The sequence below is a fragment of the Mastigoproctus giganteus genome, chromosome 14, assembly GCF_048544385.1.
Source record: "Mastigoproctus giganteus isolate SK-2022 chromosome 14, ASM4854438v1, whole genome shotgun sequence".
NCBI classification, from domain to species: domain Eukaryota; kingdom Metazoa; phylum Arthropoda; class Arachnida; order Uropygi; family Thelyphonidae; genus Mastigoproctus; species Mastigoproctus giganteus.
The window spans coordinates 113,967,425-113,989,847 of record NC_143588.1 but is presented as its reverse complement, the minus strand read 5'-3'; the positions used below and the strand labels follow the sequence as shown (position 1 = coordinate 113,989,847).

The window sequence follows — 22,423 nt, the reverse complement described above, 5'->3', positions numbered from 1 at the left end:
CAACTGTTCTCCAAAAATTTCTTGCAATAATTCCATAGTCATCTGTACAGTATATCAAGTGGCTCTGTCTTGCTGAAACCAGGAATACCTCTCGTCAAACCTCAAGCAAAGCGATAAACCGCATTAAAATGTTTTGATGCCAGTGTCTTCAAAGAATACTGGACCAATAATTCTGCATCATGAGAGCACACACCAAATGCCAATTTTAATTGAATGCAATGGACTTTCATGGTATGCAAGGGGATTGTCTGAATTCCATAACTGATCATTCTGACTTAACACAGACACTCAGATGAAAATGCATTCCACTGAGGGAAAAAACTTTGTCTAACACTTGAATGTTAGGAACAAAGGCCCTAAACCAATTATGGTAATGGAACCTAGCAGCACAATGGGTAGGCTACAATTCATGGATGCAATATGCTTTCAAATGAAGAAAATGTATAGCTTTATGGGCACAACACTAAAGGCAAGTTCTTCTGTTGGGACAGTTTTTGTAATGATTTAGAGGGGAACTGAAACAAACTGAGTCTTACATGTTCTAGCATGTTGTTGTTTAGGATCGTGTGCCTGCAATTATGCTTTCAAGCAACACACACAGACTCTGTCTTTTCAAACTTTCTAACAGAGGTAAATTGTTGTTTTGTTTGACACCACACTTCTGGGAACACTTGTTGGAAAACTTCTTGGCAGAACACATGATTTCTTACCAAAAGAATGCTTCACTACCAAAATTCTTAGTTCAATAATTCAGAAACATCATTCTTGATTAAAAATCCATGTTTTTCTCTGGCACAATACACCAACACCATCAATTTTCTACATTCCTAACAGCTCATTTACTCAATCAATTCCCTCTACCTACTATCAATAAAATCTCACAGTACGGAAACTGACAATTGTTAGTTATGTTTTAAAATGAATATCCTGTGAGTGTGTGTGTTGTAATGCAATCTTCATTGAGTTTTATGCAATCTTGCAAATCATACAAGATGTCAGAAACCTCTCAAAATAAAGCAGCAGACTTATCCATTCTTTTCTTTACAATGCCGATAAACAGGATAGCACTTTTTCTGATATTATGTGACCCCTCTGTGCCAATATGAGTACGTACATGACTAGATACCATTATTGGCCAAATAAAATTACTATTGGAAAATAAAATTTAATCACAAGTGTTCATAATTTCTTGCATAGTGACCTTTTAAATATGACATTTTCTTTGATAAACCATTTCCTTAAGGTCATTAAAAAATAAATATCATCTATCAGGACTGTAATGTTTCAATTTTCCATGGAGTTTTTTGACCCTACCCCTCCATACAACAATCACTGTAAACAAAGCCTTATCTTGAAAGATTAGCTCCACATAAATTTTTTTCAGTACAGTAGTTGGTTACACTGCCATAACTTTCTCAAGTTTTAATTTTATAGTATCCTATGAATATAAGTTCCGGTGCATTTATGATTATGCTTGGAGCATGAACATTAAGTCTGTAAATCAACAATCAAATTTAAAATAGTAAGATTTATTTTTCAATGAACTGTACAACAGCAAGAAATAAGTGTGAACAAAGGTATTTTTCCATCTGTGAACTGTTGTTTATTATGTTTATATATATATATTGTTTATATAGATTGAATTTATAAGAAACTGTAGAGGTATATTTAAATAAAGTAACATGGTTTATGGACTAGGGACACTGCATTTATTGGCAGAAGGAACCTAACTACCATAATGGATATATAAGTTAATTAAGAGGATGAAAATAGAAAAAGAGCTACAAAATGTGGGTGGAACTATAGAAAATAGAGAAAAATATAGGAAAATAAAAAAGAAGTACTAATTGCCAAAAAACTCAAGATTTCAATGTCCTCGTCACTGACAAAGCTCCAATCCATGTTTCTTAACTCTTTTTCTACTTTTATCCTCTTAACTTATATATATTGTAACTTATATATATATATAAATATATTTACACTAGTGCACTTTCACTTACTTAAATTAAAGGTAAAGTACTTATTTAAGTGTGAATATCCAATTTTACTTATTGAGTTTTTAATTTACAACTGTTTTCACTTCAAACTATTTATTCACTGCTTCCAATCAGTGAATATTATGTGAAAGGGTTCTTTTTGAAAGGGTTCAAAGAGGGGCAAGTCAAATGATGTGATCGGCAAAAAGACAACTGTATGACAAAAGTATGTGGGCTAGAGAGCGCTACAACCAGGCACCTAAGAAGTGATCTGATTGACGTTTATAAGGCTCTGAGAGAGATTAGTAAAATGAATGAAGGTGGAATTCTCATTGTTCTAAAGAATTCCAAAACTAGGGGTCGTAAATTCAAATTACAGGGCTTGTGGTTTAGATTAGATTGTCAGAAGTTTTATTTTAGCTAGCAAGTCATTGATAGCTGGAACAAGTTGCCTTCTCAGGTAGTTGAGGCTGACAGTTTGAATAAATTCAAAGTTCAACTGGATACTTACCTGTATGATGAGGAAAGCATATAATTTGTTTTCTTATCTACTTGGTTGGGTTATTTTTTATTTATTTATTTTTTTGCAGCAAAAGCCTGTGGCTTCCTTGCACTATATGGCCAATTGTTTGTTTGTTTATGAGTTTTATGGTGCATCAGCATCTGACTATGGCCAATACCATTACTATAATGTTTAGTCACATTTTTTTATGTCACATTGCAATTGATACATGCAGGAGTGAGAGAATGCTTTGTGGAGCTGCCACTTTGTGGTTTGAGTGCTTTCAGTAAGAATATATGGAATCAAAAAAAAAAAAAAAAAAAAAAACCTTTTCTCTCACTCCTGTATGTGTCAACTTAAGGATGAGTAGCTACCTTTTTTTGGATAATCCTGGGGAGCTTGTTTTGATATATATGTCTAGTTCATTTTGTTGTTTAAACTGAAAAGAATAAGGCTTTTTTGAGAAATGAAACTTAGTTCTGCTGAACTTCTTGATTTCTAGAATTGATAGAATTGACATTGCAGCAGAATAATTCCTGATAAATTTTGTAGAATGCAATGTTTTTATTTTGCCTATTATTGGAATACATTTGAATGAATTGGATAAAACAAAAGAAGATGAAGCTATTTCCCATTAAAGGACCCAATAAAATTTTGGTCTCAAATATATTAAAAAAACAAAAAAAAATGTTGGTAACAAGCCTGAAGGAAATTCAAAGTAGGACATTTTCATTATTTTGCGAGCATTTAAGTAAAATGAAATCGTTCTTGTCTATTCATGTTATAGTCAGTCAGAGTTGGGAGCAGACTCTAGATTAAAGAAAATACTGGAATAAAGTTGTTTAAATGCTATCAAAGTGAACTACTGAAAGTTAAGTGCAACTAAAGTACAGGAAATAAACTACATTTTATTCTCTTAAAAAAAAGGGATGAAGGCTTCTTTTAAGACTGCTGTTGCTTTTTTAAAAGTTTAAAGTTAGAATCAGTCTATAGTGACCACAGAAACCTATTCACATCAAGAGTTTTATTAATTTGAAAACTGCTGGTTTGAATGGTGTTGAAAATCTAATATTTGAAAACACATGGTGGCTAAGGTAAAGAAAGCCAACATGAGAACGATGACAAACGTCGGATAACTTACGCGGAAAATTAGTTTCCTGACACCGGACTCTAGCGCTGCTCTCTCAGTAAACAGACGGTAGGTGTTATCGGTCTGGAGCCAAAATCGATTAGGATATATTGATTGACAGGTAGGCATGGCAAACGATGAAATGATTGGTGGTGGGCGCGACAGATGACAAAATACTGTGCACTCATTGGTTGGCATTACAATGTGTATTTATGAGTAAAGAATGGTGCATAATAGTTTTCTGATGAACAGTAAACGGTAAATAGTAGAAATGAATCTTTGAAAGAAATTTGTAAGGAAAATAAAACATTGGTTGATTTTTTTTTGAAAATTAAATTAGCATTAGTAGAGTTTCTTGCATACGATGCAAGAAAGCAAGTTTATGCAGCATCAGCCAAAAAAAAAATAAACACTTCCACTTCACCCCTCCGTTCTTTCGAAATACCTGTCCAGCTGAGCCTTAAATTTATTTAGGCTATCAACTTCCACAACAAGGGATAGAAGTCTGTTTCACCAACCAACTACCTGCCGGCTAAAGGCAAATTTCCACACATCTATCCTACATCTGTCTTTCCTCAATCTGAATTTATACCGTCAGGTGATTATTCTGAGCAAGAGGAAAAATCCTATCGGCATTGAGCATGCTCAAACCATTCAAGGCACCTCTACCATTTATACACCTCTATCAGATCACCTCGCCGGTGCCTAGTCTCCGGACATTGTAATTTGCAAAACTTAAGCCTTTCTTCGTAAGAACAATCCTTTGTTCTATTCACTAATCTTGTTGCCATTCTCTGTACTCGTTCCAGCAGCTCTACATCCTTCTTGAAATGAGGCCTCCAGACCTGTATACAGTACTCTAGGTGTGGCCTGACCATTGCCTTATACAAGGGAATAATCACCTCCTTATCCCTGCTAGAAAAATTCCTGTATATCATTGACAAGACACCATGAGTGTCTTGTCAATGAAATATCTGAATGAAAAGGCCCCAGGTCCTTTTCATTCTCTACCACTGTCAGTGTAGTACCACAGAGTTGATACGTTGCGCTGGGGTTGCTGTTTCCCATATGTAGTACTTTACATTTGTCAATGTTAAACTTCATTTGCCACCTCTCAGCCCATCTGCTCAACCTTTCCAGATCCTCTTGCAGCAGCATACTGTCAGTAGTGTCCTTAAGAACCCTGCCAACCTTTGTATCATCTGCAAACTTGGATATTAAGCTTGATATACCACCATCAATATCATTTATAAATACAGAAAACATAATGGACCCAACACTGAACCCTTAGGGACTCCACTAATAACATTAGTCCACGATGAGCAGTGTCCATTGATTACCACTCTCTGTCTTCTCTCCCTCAACCACCCCTTTATCCATAGCAGCAATTTGCCTCCAGTGCCACACTGCTCCAATTTGTGCAGCAGTCTTCCATGTGCAACAGTATCAAAAGCCTTTCTAAGATCCAAATATATAATATCAAAGTTTTTCCCTGCATCCAGTTCTTTTGTGACTACATCATAGTATCGAATAAAATTGGTCAGGCAAGACTTTCCTTTAACAAAACCATGCTGTGTCCGAGCTATAACTGAAGTCTTGTCTAGATGATCCTGCAGTGCTTCTTTAACCAGTGCCTCCATTAATTTTCCTGGAACAGAAGTTAAACTCACAGGTCTATAATTACTTGTGTCAGCCTTTGATACTCCTTTGTGAATTGGGGTCACATTTGCACATTTCCAGTCTATGGGTACCTCCCCTGAGTCCAAGGAAGCTCTCATAATTATGGCTAAGGGTTTGCTTACTTCCTTTGCTGCCTCCTTTAATATAACTGGATAGATCCCATCCACCCCAGGTGCCTTTCTTGTGTTTATCTTCAACAATTTCTCCTCTACTTTACTCTTAGTTATTACAAGATTATCTAGCTTACTGCCAGAGTTGAATACACCTCTGGCAGATTTTTGGAGTTCATGAGTGTTTTTACTATATTGTTGATTTAGATTTGGTTAGGAAAAAGGAAAAGGTTACTTTATTTTTCATTATATTTCATAATCTTTCCTGAAATGGTAAGTTAGGAAATAATAGAAAAGGTTTCCTTTTCTTTTGTTAACTAACCTTAAATGTTAGGTTAGGCAATAATAGGAAAAGAAAGAAAGATTTTTATATATATATATATATAGTGAATAGCTATTGAGGTGTTAATTGACGTTATGATACGTGTGTATCCGCACGAGTATCTTTAAAAATAAAAGTACAGTAATAAAAAAATAATATTTTGTTAATAAACACTTTATGCACTAGTCCACATGATTCTAAAGAAAAAAGGTTAGCTTACCCCCTCCATTTCGGGAGGGGTTCAAGCTCCCATGGGATTCAAGTGGAGGTAACCTGACTTTTTTTTCACCATTATGGAAAGCGTTCATTAGGGCAAGTTACCATTAGTGCTTCTGAGTGCTACTAAAATGATACTAATCCAATGTTATTGTGTGTTGTGTTTTCACACCAATCAGCACATCGTTTGCCATGCCTACCTGTCAATCGATATATCGTTCTCAACTTTGCTCCAGACTGATAACACCTACCGTCTGTTTACTGAGCAAGCAGCACTAGAGTGCCATATCAGGAAACTAATTTTCCGCGTACATTATCTGACATTTCTCGTCATTCTCATGTTGGCTTTCTTTACCTTCGCCCATATAGTTTTATATTTAGCAAAAGAGTTTACAGAGATTCAACTGTAAGTACATTCGAAATAATTTTTGTATGTATTTTTCAGATGATGTTTCTTTGAAAGAATTTTAAAATTCCAAGGATATATAAAGATCTCAAGGGACACTGTGCAAAGCACTAATAAAATTTATTATCATCTAGCTCACGTTATTTTAATTTTTTAAGTAATTTTGTTTTATCGACTAGTTTTGTACTTTATTACATCTTTAACAAGCAATTTGATTAAAACTGCAAACCAACACAATGACACAAATGTGAACAAATTGTTTTTTCTGTACTTTGAATTGGAAAATCAATGGCTACATCTTTCAAAGTGGAATGATGCCTAGTGAGTGTGAACCAATAAATGTTCTTTTAGATGATGTGTTTGTGAAAATTTTTTCCCACATACCTCACAAGGGTTTCTCTTTAGTATGAACCGATAAATGCCTTTTCAGACTACTTAACAGAGAAAATGCCTTAGCACATATTTCACAAGTGAATGCTTTCTCCTGAGTGTGAACTAATAAATGCGATTTTAGATCACCTGATCTTGAAAATGCCTTGCCACATGTTTCACAAGAGAAGTGTTTCACACGAGTATGAACCAGTAAATGTGATTTCCGGTTACCATCTTGTGAAAAGGTTTTGCCACATACATGACAACTAAAGGGTTTCTCCTGAGTGTGAACCAGTAAATGTTTCTTCAGATTACCTGCTCTTGAAAATGCTTTTGCACATATTTCACAAGAGAAAGGTTTTTCTCGAGTATGAACTAATAAATGTGTTTTCAGTTCATAGAGTCTTGAAAATGACTTGCCACAAACTTCACAGGAGAAGGTCTTCTCTTGTGTATGAACCAAGAAATGTGTTTTCAGATTACTTAACTTTGAAAATACCTTACCACATATTTCACACATGAATGATTTATCTTGAGTGTGAATTAATAAATGCTTTTTGAGATCACCTGACCTTGAAAGTGCTTTGCCACATATTTCACAAGAAAAGAGTTTCTCCCGAGTATGAACCACTATATGTGAATTCCGATTACCGACTTTTGAAAAGGTTTTGCCACATACCTGACAACTAAAGGGTTTCTCCTTAGTATGAACTAATACATGATCTTTCAGGTGACCTTCCCGTGTAAATGCCCTCCCACAAATTTCACAAGAGAAGGGATTCTCTTCAGCATGAACCAATAAATGTATTTTCAGATCATATAATCTTGAAAATGACTTTCCACAAATTTCACATGATATCTTCTTCTGAGAATGAATCAACAGATGTCTTTTCAGACTGCGTGAATGAGAAAATGCCTTACCACATGTTTTGCATGTAAATTTTTTGTCCTGAGTATGTATTAATAAATTCTTTTTGAGATCACCTGATCTTGAAAGGGTTCTGCTAGACATTTCACAAGAAAAGGGTGTCTTCACAGCGTGAACCAGTAAATGTGAATTTACTGTACATCCTGCTTAATAGACATTTTTAAACTGCTGACTCATGGTGAATAAAGATTATTTATTATAATATGCAGTTACTAATAAAACAGGTAATTTTTCTATTACTTTGTTCTGTAAGTTTTCTTCTGTACCCTTATATTGTTAATTCCAAACTATTTTCCATCTTGGATCTGAAAAAAAAAATAATAAAAAATAATAGTAATAATAAAAATACAAATGTATATATCTTATGAAAATACTATTTCATCTTATAAACAGCAAAAGTTTGAACAAAATTAGTTTTACTACATAATATGAGCATAAACCAAAGAGTTAAGGCAATTAATTTTTTATTAAATCAAGAAAAGGAAAATATTCAAAAATTTTAGTATTAAATTTCCACATAGTTTCCTTGCTTCTCTGAACCCTTCTCACACTAGCTTAATGCTTTCTCAGAAAAATTCTTAATTTTCTCAGAAAATTTCTTAATGCTTTCTCAGAAAAACATTTTCAGTTGTTTGTGAAACCACTTATGCACCACTTCTTTGACCTCACTTGAAAAATCAATGTTCACGTAAAGCTTCTGTCAGAAACAAAAAGGTGGCAACTTCAAAGGGATAATATAGAGACTATACAGTGGGTGAGAGAAAAGATTAAAATAGTCTGAGTCATCTCAGTAATTGCAGTGGTTGAATAAGGCTGAGCATTGTCATGCTGCAGCATGACAATTGAACACCTTTTGACAGCAAATCTACATTTACTGTGAACAGTAAGCACAAGTTTCTCTTCCAAAATTTGCAATACCTTGCACTACTGACAGTTTCTTCATATTTTTGATAATGTTCCAGAATAAGCCTGTTCATATCTCTAAACATGGTGACTTTGCCAGAAAGCAAACTTTTGAATTTTTTTTGGTTGTTGTGAATGGTGTATTTTTCTATACCACGCTTTGCTGCTTGTCTTCCGGCTCATATGGATGCACCCATATATCATCCAATTCATTGCAGGCAAGATCTCCTTCATTGCAGTGCTACTGCAAAAACTGCATGCAATTTCCAAATGGAATTGTTTGGAGACCTACCTTGCACAAACTTTGTGAGTTTCCTGTGTACAATCAAATATGCAGACCTGTAGCTGATGTTTAACCTTCTGGCAATAACCAAAGCAGTAATCTGTTTTATTGAATGAGAACAGTAGGTTGATCAGCACTTTTAATGTCATTGAAATGTCAAACAGCAAGAGCAGCCTTTGTCAACCACACTTGTTTTGCCACTTCTAGGCCTTTGTATACCTTTTTTTATTAGTACACCTCTCTGCATGTGGGGTGCTAACATTCTTCTGTGAAGCTGGGAGGGTTTGATTAGTATCAACTACAAAAATATGATAACAGCATATCAAGCATATGTGTCTGCACTGCAGACAAGTACAGACACATGTGCAGATTTGTTTAACAGAGTTGGTATGATGACCTTGGGAGAGTACTGTAACACCGGATGTTAGTTTTAAATGCAAATTGCCCTCCCTTTTTTAAATTTACCTTCATATTTCAAGGAATACATTAGAATACTAACAAAATGAATTCTACTAGAATAGTCAGAAGTTATTTTGGATAACTTCAAATTCTGTCAGGAAATCCATTCTTGCTTTGTCAATACAACTCAGTTATTGACTCAATTATGGAATATTAATCTCTGTAACATTCAAGTAAAAATTTCAGGAAAATATTAGTTAAAAGTTTATCCATAGCAATCGCCAATTGCTTCATAAGAGCAGAATTCATCACTACTACTTATGTGAACAGATATAACAGAAGAAAATGATGCAGATGAGATCAGAGAAAACAAAGCTTAAATATCCAAATCACATTTTTTTTTAAGTGTGTTAACAGCATTTAAATGTTAACAAAACTGAGCACTGAAAAAAAAAACTCTACCCCACGGGCCTTGCACAATCTGTCCAGGGACGAATTTATTGACAAGGCTCTTATCATACACTCAATCCTATTGTGTCAGGGCAGAATTGCAGACACTTTCAAATTCAATTCTAATTTGCAACTTTTTTTCAACATTGCCCTGTAGTTGTTAAATTTTAATATGGTTGTGAGGTCAAAAGTAAATCCCAGGGGTGGGGGGCACATATCTTGGATCTTGGGTTGGAAAACTGCTAGTGCGGAGGGATACAAGGACTAACAGATTAACAGTAGCCACTGGCAGAGGTGAAAGTGATTCTTGCACTGCTTCTATTGGAATGAGCAGCAGCTGGAAAACAAGATGCAGGGTATTTCAGAGACTGCTGGGAGTCACTGCAGTACAAGTAAACACATGGGTTGTGTTTAGGGTAGCTAAGAATAGGAACAGGTGCATGTATACTTGCATGTACACCAATGCTAGGAGTGTGGTAAATAAATTTGATGAATTTGAGGTATTGCTCAAAACATCAAAGGCAGATATTGTTGGGATATCAGAGACGTGGTGTCACACAGATATAAGGAATGCAGCACTGGAATTTGGGGAGTACAACGTCTACAGAAAGGATAGACAGGATAGGAAGGGAGGAGGGGTTATGCTATTAGTTAAGAAACACAAAATAAAAAGAAGTGAAGCCAGTCGACATCGCTGGACAGTGCAGTGTCATGTCAGTTTGGTGTGACATAAGAATTGGGAGATCAAAATTGAGAGTAGGAGTGTGCTATAGGCCTAATGACTCTGATGAGTATAATAAGAAACTGTACAGGGAAATAGAGTGGACCAGTAAATCAGAGAGTCTTATAATGAGGGATTTTAATTTCCCAGATATTGACTGGAATTTGTGGATTGGTCACTCACACACTAGCAAGGCTTTTGTGGATGATTGTTTTCTGCATCAGCATGTTTGGGAGGCAATTAGAGGAAGTAATACTCTTAATCTGATTATCAGTAGTGATTCTTCATGCATTAAGAATCTGCAGGTAAATGAACCACTAGGTGGCAGTGATCACAGTGTGCTGAAATGGGATTTACTCAAAGAGGTAACTACCAAAAGGGGTAAAGGGAAGGGTTTTTGCTTTTGTTAAGGCGACTATGGTGGTCTGAGACAGTATTTAAATTCTATACAGTGGGACCAACTGATGATATTACCAGCAGCAAATTCAAAATGGGAAGCATTCAGAGAAATTATCTTGGAAGCTACTAGGCTTTACATACCAACTAAGAAATATTGTTCAAGGTTTAGACCTAAATGGATGTCAGATGAACTAATGAGACATATGGCAGAGAAGAAAAATGCATGGAATACATATAAATTAATGGGTGACATGGAAGCCTATGATAGATATAAACTGGTCTGTAACCAAGTCATGAAGGAGATTATGCAGGCAAAGGCAGATTATGAGAGATCTTGGGCAAAGGATGCAAAGAAAAACAACAAAGAGTTCTTTACCTATGTAAACTCTAGAAGGAAAGGGATGAATCAGATTGGTCCACTGGATATTGATGGTTCAATATCAGGTAGAGAGTGTAGAGAATGTAGAGCTGCTGGAACGAGTACAGAGAAGGGCAACAAGATTAGTGAATGGAACAAAGGGGTGCTCTTACGAAGAAAGGCTTAAGTTTTGCAAATTACAGTGTCTGGGGACTAGGCACCGGCGAAGTGATCTGATAGAGGTGTATAAAGCCTTGAATGGTTTGAGCATGCTCAATGCTGATGGGATTCTCCTTTCGCTTAGAATAATCACCTGAGAGGGTATAAATTCAAATTGAGGAAAGACAGAGGTAGGATAGATGTGCAGAAGTTTGCCTTTAGCCAGTGGGTAGTTGGTTGATGGAACAGACTTCCATCCTTTGTTGTGGAAGTTGATAGCCTAAATAAATTTAAGGCTCAGCTGGACAGGTATTTCGAACGAACGGAAGGGTGAAATGCGATGGTTTTTTTTTTTTTTTTTTTTGGCTGATGCTGCATAAGCTTGCTTTCTTGCATCATATGCCTTTACTAATGCTAATGCTGGCATTACATCATTAATATCTAAACAAACCAAACCACAAACTGTTGCAATATGCAAATCAGATAACCTGATAAAAACCAGTTTTCAAAACCTCTGTACTCCACTTTTCAATTTCCCTATCACTGTGAACACACCACAAAGACACTGGTTGATTATTTGAATTGGCAAACAATGAGGGAGAATACAGTCAAACCGAAGTGGCATAGTTGAATGTCACTGACACATTATAAACAGTCTGTGGGACTAGTATTCAACTGGTTATGATCTTTAAGCTATCAACCAGTTATAAAGTGCTTATAATCTTTATGATACAGTGTGTGGAACCAGTTCCACAGACTGTTTCTTAAGATTAAGTAAGGAGTAATTGGGCATTGGGGTGGGAAGTACAATAGGCTGTAAGAATACTAGGAACTGGATTTGAACCTGCCGTTACAACATGACATCAGCAGTTTTCTAAAGCCAAATTTGTTCACCTTGTTCTTATTCATTTATGCACTGAACAAGGCCCAAGTACACAGCTTGTAATCTGATGTTCCTTTATTAAAAGTATTTATCATGGCATATAAAGTGGGGAAGAACAATTCATTTCTTGATTAATTAATATAATATTATAAAGTGTTTCTTTTTTAATTATTAATTTAAAAATTTATAATTTTATTTATTATTAAAATTATTATTAGTATTACTTAATTCTGTCTCCGAAAATATAAATGGTTTTATTTGAAATGTTTCTTAATGGTGTTTTTTTTTTCGTATCCAAATTTGAAGGAGAAAAAACAGTAACCCTACTACAACTCCTGAGAAGTAAGCCATCTCATGGAAAAGCTGATCTCCGAATTTCGCGAAGTGATATATAAATCTTAGGTGACCTAAAGAGCAAAGAAGGCGCTGAAGAGTATCAACACCCCAGCAAGGCACAGAATAAATGAGGCAAAATAAATAACCTTTATTATTATTATTATTAGCTATATGGTGCAAGGAAGCCTGAGGCTTATGCTGCATCAGACAAAAAAAAAATTCCCCAGTTACCCTGAGAGAGAGAGGGGGGGAGAAGAGAAGTAGAAGGGAATCACCAAGAAAGAGAAGAATGGTGTTATGTAGGGGAAACAAAATGCCGTCTCAAAGATCGTCTGGGGGAGCACACTAAGGCAATAAGAAATGCGGAATATGGTAAGTCCGCTGTGGCCGAGCATTTTTGGGAGAAGCAGCACCAGATCTCCCCGGACGATGCTATCATCACCGATCGGGCGCATAAGTTCTGGGACCGCAAGTGGCTCGAGAGTTTGCGGATCTGTTCCACAGTGAACATTAATAGAGATAGAGGAACGCGGATCCATCCCCTCTTTGAGGCCACTATCCTCAGAAGGGATGAACGGTTCCGTATGACCCCCTCTCGAGCCACTTCCTGTTCCATAACACAAGAGAACGGAACACGTGGGAATGAAACACATGATGAGTACCGTGAACCTGCTGGTATTTAAAGATGCACAGCAGAGCAAAGAAAATACCGCTGAAGAAGAAGGCAGGAGCCTTCGAAAGCTATGGTTTTACCGCTTTTAATTTAGTATATTTTAATGTATTTTATTGTTGTTAACCCAGTAAATTTTAATGTATATTTCACATATTTGAGTTGTAAAGTTAAATATATTTATTGTAAATACAGGCAATTATAATTTATTATAAATACACATAGTTATCAAGATCTCAGTTTTCGTTTTCGTTGTGTTTTATTTCTACACAAGGTTGGTGAAAAACATTTAAATCTACAATAGAGAAGAATGATTATATCCAGCGCAGGACCCTGGGTGTGCTCCAGTAGTAATGCCAGAGTATAAACAAGAAATTTGATTAAACTACAGAATACTCTCAGCCATGGACCTTTGCAACATGGAGCAATGGATAAGTTTAACGGTAAAGGGTGGGGGAGGGGGGAATCATTTCCCGATTTCAAACCAGCGCCAAAGAGGAGGGGAACCTCGTTTCCCAATAAACAGTTTAGGGCTCCGACCCTTACCACTGGTTTTAAATCGGTAAACAAAATTATGGGAAGGCATAGATCGTCCTCAGCAGTCTTAATTAATTGACAAAGGTTAACTAGATCGTACGTATAGCTTAGCTTAAATTTTTCAGTACTCACCTTTTCAGCACTCACCAAATATCAATTGACGAAGGTTAATTAATTTTTTTTTTTTTTTTGTCAAGAAGCCGGCTTTTCTATTATAAATACAGTATTATAAATATTTTGGTATCAATAACATCACGGGATCTACATGAAATGAATTATATTTGTTTTAATTGTGCTTTACTATATCTTGTTAAGTTATGCTTCCTATAATTAAATCAAGATTGCATTATACTAACTGAATGTTTAAATCAATTTAAGTGGAGTTCCCCAGGGTTTGGTGTTGGGCCCATTGTAGTTTTGTATATTTATCAATGATATCGTTAAGTCTGTTAATTTTAAGTCATATCCATATAACTAACACTTGGCTCACTTCGTATTCAGAGTGAATACAATACAGTGTGTTTGGACTATTTCTCGTTTTCGCCGCAAAGTGTCAGTGCTGAAATCGCATGCATGCTTTTTAAGAAATTATGGAAGAGAAAAAAAAAAAAAAAGAGTTTTAAAAAAAGTGAAGCTTTTAAATACTTTATATGTGCAGAAATTAACGCCAGTGTTGCTGCTTTAAGCGAGTTCTAGTTCTTTTGCTGAAGAAGAATGACTTTGGAGCATTCTATAGAAAGCTTCAACTTCATTATAGAATGCTTCAAATTCATTATGTAAAAACTAAACCAAACTACTATATTTAGGCCAACCGAATAATTAAATTCATCTGCTGTGCTGTGTGTCTTATGTCTGTTAATTGCGTGTGTTCTATGGTCAATTTGTCTGTTTTTCTGGACGAAAACCCCCAGTTTCTGGGGGGGGCGAACCTTGCTATCTATGCTTGAGACTGACTAACTCAGCCACGGAGTGAAAAAAGCCCATTAAAGTTCCTCGGTCATCGACCGAATTCGAACCCAGGCCTTTTCCACCAATTATGGGGAGGACGGTGACGCTGCCACTGTGCTACAGGCGCAGACAACATTCATTATGTAGAAGGCTTCAAATTCATTATAGAATAAATAAATCATTATTGTGAAGTACAGAGTAAGAGCACAATATCCCATCATGGCGACGAGCGCCAGGGGTTCACATGTGGTAGATTGAGAAAAAAAGAATAATATACGGCATACAAATACAAGACAGGTTGCAAAAAAAAAAAAAAAAAGGCTACAAAATACATCATACAAATATCAAAAAAAAAACAAACTTGGCAATGATTCAGGAAGGCTCCAGTGATGACAGATTTGAACATGGGGACAGGAGCATCACAATTCTCTTTTAAAAGGTCAGGGTTCAAGGGCTTTGATAAAGTTGTATCTGTCCTTCTTGTTACTGATTAGCCTGTCAAAGTTGTCGTCCACACAGTTCAAAGAAGGCAAGCATCTGCTTGAGGAGAAACCTGTCAGTGAGTGCAAGCCTGTTGTGGTGAGCCACAAGTACACGTGACGATCTTAGGCTAGGCTGTGGGATCCTCCAAGCGCAAGCGTTCCAAATATTCTGAGATGATATCTGGCCTGAGATCAGTTTGGCTGTGAAGTTTGGCCTCTTTTCCACGATCAGGAACTTCACTCTCTGGATTTCGAGTGCCATCATGGTGGTTGTGGTAGCAGGAGGAAGACGAAGCTTGTGGTTGGCCAATTTAAATAACCAGTATTCAGCGGTGTACACCCGCTTAAGGTCTGTAGGTGCAGCTGAGGCCCATATTTCTGCACCATAGAGAATGGTGTGGTAGATCATGAAGGTGGTGAACTTTTTAACAGTGAGGGGATGTCGGACGTGTAGCAGCTGCTGCTTTGGTATCCACCATAGGCGAGAAAATTTGGTGTTGATTTTGTTGATCTGCTTGACAAAGGACATCTTTTGATCAAACAGAACACCAAGGTCTGTGTGCGAGGGTATGTTTGGTATTGGTACCCCTCCGAATGACACGTTCAGTAGTGTTGGCACGGATTAAAGATTTAAGAAGGCTTCTAATCCTCTTTTTCTAAAATTTCTTCTTTTTATATAGAAAGTTTCAATTTCACTCACTAGCTAAAGGAATTAACACTGAAACAGGGCCTATCTTTGGAGTATTTGGGCCCTAGGCAAAATATTTTCCGAGGATCCCTACACCTTACTTTAATTTTTAAAAAAATAATAATAACACTATTATATAATCCAAAATTAGAATTACAGTTAATATAAAAAAAAGCAAATAAATAAATTTGCATATATTTCTAAGGATAAAAATGAAGAATATAACACACAGCACATACCTATTGTAATAAAACATTTATTTTTGGCATCAAAATCAGGTGGAGGTATAAAGATAAATATCATGATACATAAATAATAGAATAATACGTTATAATCTTTTAATTATAATACGTTATAATCTCTTAAGTAACATAGAATGTAAAACAAAAATTTAATTCTCAAATACAAATTAAACAAAACGAAAAAATTCATTATAAAAAAAAAAAAAAAAAAAACCGCGTGTGTACCCTGTACACACAAAAGATGTTTTATTTTTTTTTGTGAAAACATCTTTGACACAAAATAAAAACCGTTTAAATTTGTAAAATGGGACAGCTAGAACAGAAGTTATGAACGATGCGCCATCCTTCTGCGCACAGAAGGCCGGCGGCTGCGTGGCATGGTTGGAGGCCCCCAGCCGGGTAAGTTCATTCAAAAGTAAAAAATTTACACCTTTTTCACCCCTCTTTCACCCCTCTTTCACAGGTTAAATGAGTAGTCTTTGACTCTTACTCTCTGTGATCGGAGAAGAGTGTTGAGATTTGTCAATGTCTGGGTATGTTTCGCACTTTCGAATTTGGTTTTATGCTTGTTGTGCTTAAACCGAATGTTAACAATAAAAGTTTTCAAAATTAATGCGTCTGGTAGGAAAAAAATAACTATTCATTTCGATTGTCAAAGCAAATTGAGCGTTCATATAGCTAATCTACAGTTTAAGACCATTATACTCCCCATTAACAAAAAGGCAAAATCAACGTGTTTTCCTGCATGTGATGATGTTACTTACTGTAATTCTTAATGTTTGGTTCTCAAGGAGAAAATCCCATTGAGGAAAACCACTTTGTAACGTGCTAACCACACAAAGATGAATATTTTGTGATGTGAATATTTTAACATAGTGTTTGGGGGTGAGGCGCCACTTTAGTACTCTTGTGAGGATAACAGTACTCCGTAAATGCCAGAAGTATGTGAAGTGTGGGTTTAAGTAGATTTATGTCGGGTTCTGTTGTTCTTCTGGCTTCTTGGCCGCGGAACCCCACGTTGCCCATACGCACCACTAGGAGGTGAACCAGGCTGTACAGTACAAATTTCTTCTCTGGCTGGTCGCAGTTTTTCCGATTTTCTATCGAGTAAATTTGATCGGTCACGGAAGTGACGTCATCCGCGATTTCAACCAGGGGCGCTTCCCACGCTCGCACTACTAGTAGTGTGATTACTGCGCGTGACGCAATTTTCGTGACTGACCGGTATGATATCTCGAGTCAGGAGCGGATTCAGGGAGGAGGCCAGATGGGGCTTGTATCCCCATAACCATGCGTATAAATGTATGTGTATACGGTCTATCTACGATGAAACCTGGATATTGATAGTGTCTGGAGTTCTTTTTAGAATTTTTGAATTGTATGACGTCAAAACCATACTTCCTGAAGTTACTACTGCAGTAAGTATGATTGCAACAATAAAGTATTTGTCATATGACTGCGAGAATACAAGTGTTTATCATACGACTGTAACAATACAAATATTTGTCAACAATTTCTTTTTTTCGTCTTGCATTTTTTCGTTACATTCCATTGTTAAGTGCCCCTAACAGCTGTGTATGTCGTTTTAATTACAAGATCGGTACTTCAATCGACGCTGTTTTCTAGAGACATTTAGATGTATACTTGCGATTACAAGTATACATCTCTTACTTTAGTTATCATAAATCCATTGTATCTTGTTTTCCAGAAATTATGAAATTTGCGAATGTTCAATAAAATATTTACAATACGAAAGCTCTTTTATTTCGTAATCAATATACAAATCAAAATACCTAAAAGAAACGCGAAGGATGTTTCGAATAAACCATCTACCGTGCGTGCTCGGCACACGCTCAACTTTTTTATTCGTCTTTTTTTTAACAACTAAGGAAATATAATGGATACATTTTTTAATGAAAAAATTTTAATATTGCGAATAAAAAATAACACGAAATATTTCCCATATCACAAATAACATATACTATCACAAAACATTTCATAATATAAAAACAAATATTACATGAAAAAAAAAATTAAACAAATATTAAAGAAAAATTTATTCTAAAAATCGCGATATGCAATTTACTTCTTTATTAATGTTTGTTGTCCATCTTCTGCTTTGCTCAATAGCTGAGGGATGATTGCAAAGGAATGATTTGACGTAACGATCAGGACAAATTGAAGCAATGGTTTTCCATTTAGGTCATAATACGCAACGTGTTTAACTGTCAACATTCTTCTTTTTTTTTTTCTTTTTTCTTTTTTTTGTTAGTGCATCGGAGTCTGTGGCCATAATGCACCTATCTCTCAAATCTCGCACAATGTGCGAGATTTGCGTCCGTGAACATTACTCCAGGACAACAGCCGGCACAGGGGTTAAAATGTCCAGTAAAATAAGTTCAGGTTTCCTTATTTTCTCTATGCAAGGCCAGGATGTAGTCGGTGAGCCACCAGTACTTTGCTCAGTCAGTGAGCAAATTTCTGATAATTCGGTTCAAATATAGTAGATATCAACATCAGGTTGTATGCGTTCGGGTGTTACTTCTTGCATGGGGGTGGTTTAAGATTAAAATCCTGCAGATATATGGAAGTGGTCTCTATAAGATGTTAAAAGTCTTGCTAGGTAGCTTTAAGCACATCAGTATTTCTCTAAGATACCCTTTCTGTAGAGGAGCTTGTTTCCATAGTGGTCAGATACTACTAGGGCTTGCATAAAACCGAGAAATTTCAAAACCGAGTTTAACCGAAGTTTATTCTTAAAACCGGTTTTAAAACCGATTTTCTCAGACTTAGGGAAAATAATTAAAAGCTTATAACACAAGTATTTATTTTATCTTGGGTAGATTGTACAAATCGTAATCAAATCTTTTAAACAAATCTATCACCTCTTATAGTAAAAAAAATAAAAAAATTAAAATGCTCCAAAAAGGTAACCAGTTTGAGATTACACAAAAAAATAACAAGCCCTATAATAATAATAAATAAATAAAAATAAACAGCCTGGGGAAATTACTTTACTATTTATTGCTCGGCTTTTTTCTGAAAATGGCCCTTTAAAAAACACAGTATATTAAGCATTTTTCCTGATAGACTTGACCTTATTTTTGTGTTAAAGAGACCAGTGATCGAAAACACTCTCTCAGATTGGACACTTCTTGGTTTAATGGTCAGCAGTGCCCTATAAACTTTCTCCAGCTTTTCACTTCTGCTGCTAGTTGCCTCCGAAATTTTAAATTCTTTGCTGATTTCCAATTCACTCTGATATTTTGAAGGCTCTTCAGTTAATCTCTTTCATATCATACTCTCTAATAATCACTATATCAGTAATAATCACTATCATACTCTCGCATGAGTGTATCTCCGACATCGGAACTAGATGAGTCTTTGTTTTCTTCTAAAAGAACAGTTCGTTTATTTTCAGTTTCTTCATTCAACGCTAAGACTAGTTCGGAATGTTTTGCAAATAATCTCTGATAAATCTCTTCAGCATGCTTTTTCAAAACTTGCTTACTTGGAAAATCAAAAGTTCTTGAACCTGAATCTTCTTTCCTAACCTTTTTGGGGTTGTGTAGATAGCTCAGCAAAGCCACAGTTTGGCAATTTCGTCTTGCATTGTAACGCTGCAAAGGCTTTGGTGAAACTTTAAAGCAAATGGGGTTTCTGCTGTATCAAGCTTAGCAAGCAGAAATTCTACTGAAGACTCTGCTTTAAGTAAGTCTGTATCTTCTGAGGTTATAGCCTTCAGAATCATTTCAACTGGTCGCAAAGTTTCACACAGCAATTCAAGTGTTTTCCAGTTATCGTCAGACACAGCTTCAGTTGGCGGTACTGCACATAGAGCATTTGGAATGCAATTTTTCAATTTCAAAAATCTCTCAATCATATAGAATGTGCTATCCCATCTAGTCTTGCAATCTAATATAAGTTTATATTCTTTCCCATTAAATTTTGCTTTAACAAAATTTTGTAATATGTCATTTTTGGTAGGCGATTTTCGAAAAAGCTTGCAAATTTTTCTGACTTTGTTAATAGTTTGTGCAATATTGGCCATCGCATTGAAGAAATAAATGAGCTCACCGGTAAAGTCGGTTTGATAAAGCATGCCTTGCTGTCTTTCTTCAACTTCTTCATCATCACTACTTCCTTCATTATTTTCATTTTTTTTCTTCATTGTCTTTGGGAGACTCAGAGACTGCGCACCATAATTGATTGCTTTTCCATAAAGTACATCTATAACTGACAGATGTATACAATGGGCTATACATTGTTGATGATTACGCGTAATTTTCCTGCCAAACTTAATCATCATTGCTGCTACATCGGTGGTGCAGGCAACAATATCCTCATCCAAGTTTTAACCAAATTCCTTCAAGTGTCCATTCACAATTTGCTCAGTTCTTCTGCTATCAAGTGAACCATTAATCTCAATAAGACCTAACGACCAATGATTGTCTTTTGAATGCACATTTATATTCATATACCTTTTATTTTGTATAAACGTATATTCGTCTAGAGTCAATGAATACCGTGCACCCGAAACCAATGAATTTTTGAAATGCTGAATGAGTTCTTTTTTCTTAGTTTTATAATAATTCAGAACCATATTTTTAATTCCATTCACTGAGGCTGGTGGTAATTTATCGTATTTATTTCTCTGAAGGTGAAGGCTTGATTGTATAAACTCACTCTTGGCAATTGAATTAAAAGAAAATCCATCTAAAGCAGCTAATTTTGAAATCTCTTCTTCCATAGATTTTTTAACGATAAAGTTTTCTAATGTTCTTACCATTTTTATGGGAGGTTCACTGTTATCTTGTTTAATGTCAATCTGATGCATTTTCTTTAAATGCAACATCAAAGATGATGTAGATCCTCCAGACGACTTCATTATCTTCTGACATTTCGAACATTGTGCTTCATCTTTGCTTTTTCGAGCAAAATAATTCCATACATTTGATTTCATCTTAGACATATTAAGAGTAATAAATATTAATTAGTAGGAATTTATATCACCGGCAATTTTAAATAAAAATATTGAAGATAACAAAGGCCCAATACTATGCGTCACTCCCGCAAGCACTGAATGAAGAGTCTAAACAAGGCAAGTTTCAAAAGATACAGGTGGGAAGATAAAAGGTACCCCTCCTAGATTTGGGCCACTTGCCCATGAGATTCGTACCTAAACATAAAATAAAATAAAATAAAAACATGTTTAAAACATAAAGCAGTTGAATGATCCAGATAAACGAACAAACAAAAGAAAATGTGCATAACAAAAAACTATATTCGAGGGCTAACTAAAAAAATATTCGAATCCGGTTTTAGAAGCTCGGTTTCGGTTTTAACAACTCAATATGAAAACCGGATTTAACCGGTTTATAAAACCGGTTTGCAAGCCCTAGATACTACTGGTAGTGACATTTCGAGGTTTCCTTGTTCAGCTTCAGTTTCTTTGAATTTCTTTTTCAATCTCTTATAACCAAGAATATCAGTATATGTGAAGTGTACAAGTTCATGTTTTGTATAGAATCCTTAGGTTCTCATCTTAGGACAGTATTTTAATCCTATTTATTCAGGTACTTTACACTGCTTATTACCCAACCATTACTTAATCTTTTTTTTTTTTTTTGTGATTTAACAATAACATCAGACACTGCACAAAGCAGTGCACGTTATCATCATCACTGATATTAAAAATACTATGCAGACGTGCGCCACTTGAGAAAACTTGTTGTTGTACTTGGATTTTTCTGGTGCAAAGGCTTATTGGGCCAAATTGCACCTAGAGAAAACTTGTCTAGCGTTGAAATTCCACATACCTTGGTCTGGTATGTGGGACTTTTCTGATTCCCAAAAGTCCGTATCGGATCGAATACAGATTTTTGGCAACGCAGGAATTTTAGAATTTTAGAAAACTTATAATTTTCACAAAAACAATTAAAGTGTATATTTAATTTCTTTGTGGCTCCATCTGTTGGTATGCTATTTTTTTCAGAAAAGCTTCTGAAAAAAATCCAGTGTGTTAGAACCATTAAATGTTTAACTCGGAAATATTCTCAATAATTGTGTGCACTGAAAGGGCAGAATTCATGGGTACCTGGTTCCTTGGCAATGCAACGCTGTCATCCCTCTCGCTAATGGATGAACCCACCACTTGGCTGGTATATAGGTACACTGCATTCACGTAGATCGTAATTCGTTGTAAACATGGATAAACCTCGTGAGTTAGCCGACTTTGAAAGAGGGATGATAGTGGGTGCCCAGTGCATGGGTCACTGTCACGGAGATGGTACAGAACTTGCCCTGTCCCAGTTCGACAGCATC

General features: G+C 35.7%; 1 protein-coding gene across 1 annotated transcript in view; it reads right to left on the bottom strand.

Annotated features, from left to right (window-relative positions):
- Positions 1-7,928: 7,928 nt before the first annotated feature.
- LOC150075581 (uncharacterized) overlaps positions 7,929-22,423 on the bottom strand; it is a 33,660-nt gene continuing 19,165 nt past the window's right edge. The window contains exon 2 of the mRNA XM_090388566.1: positions 7,929-7,946. Coding sequence (XP_090244692.1) covers positions 7,929-7,946 — 18 coding nt within the window. The remainder of the gene's footprint in view (positions 7,947-22,423) is intronic.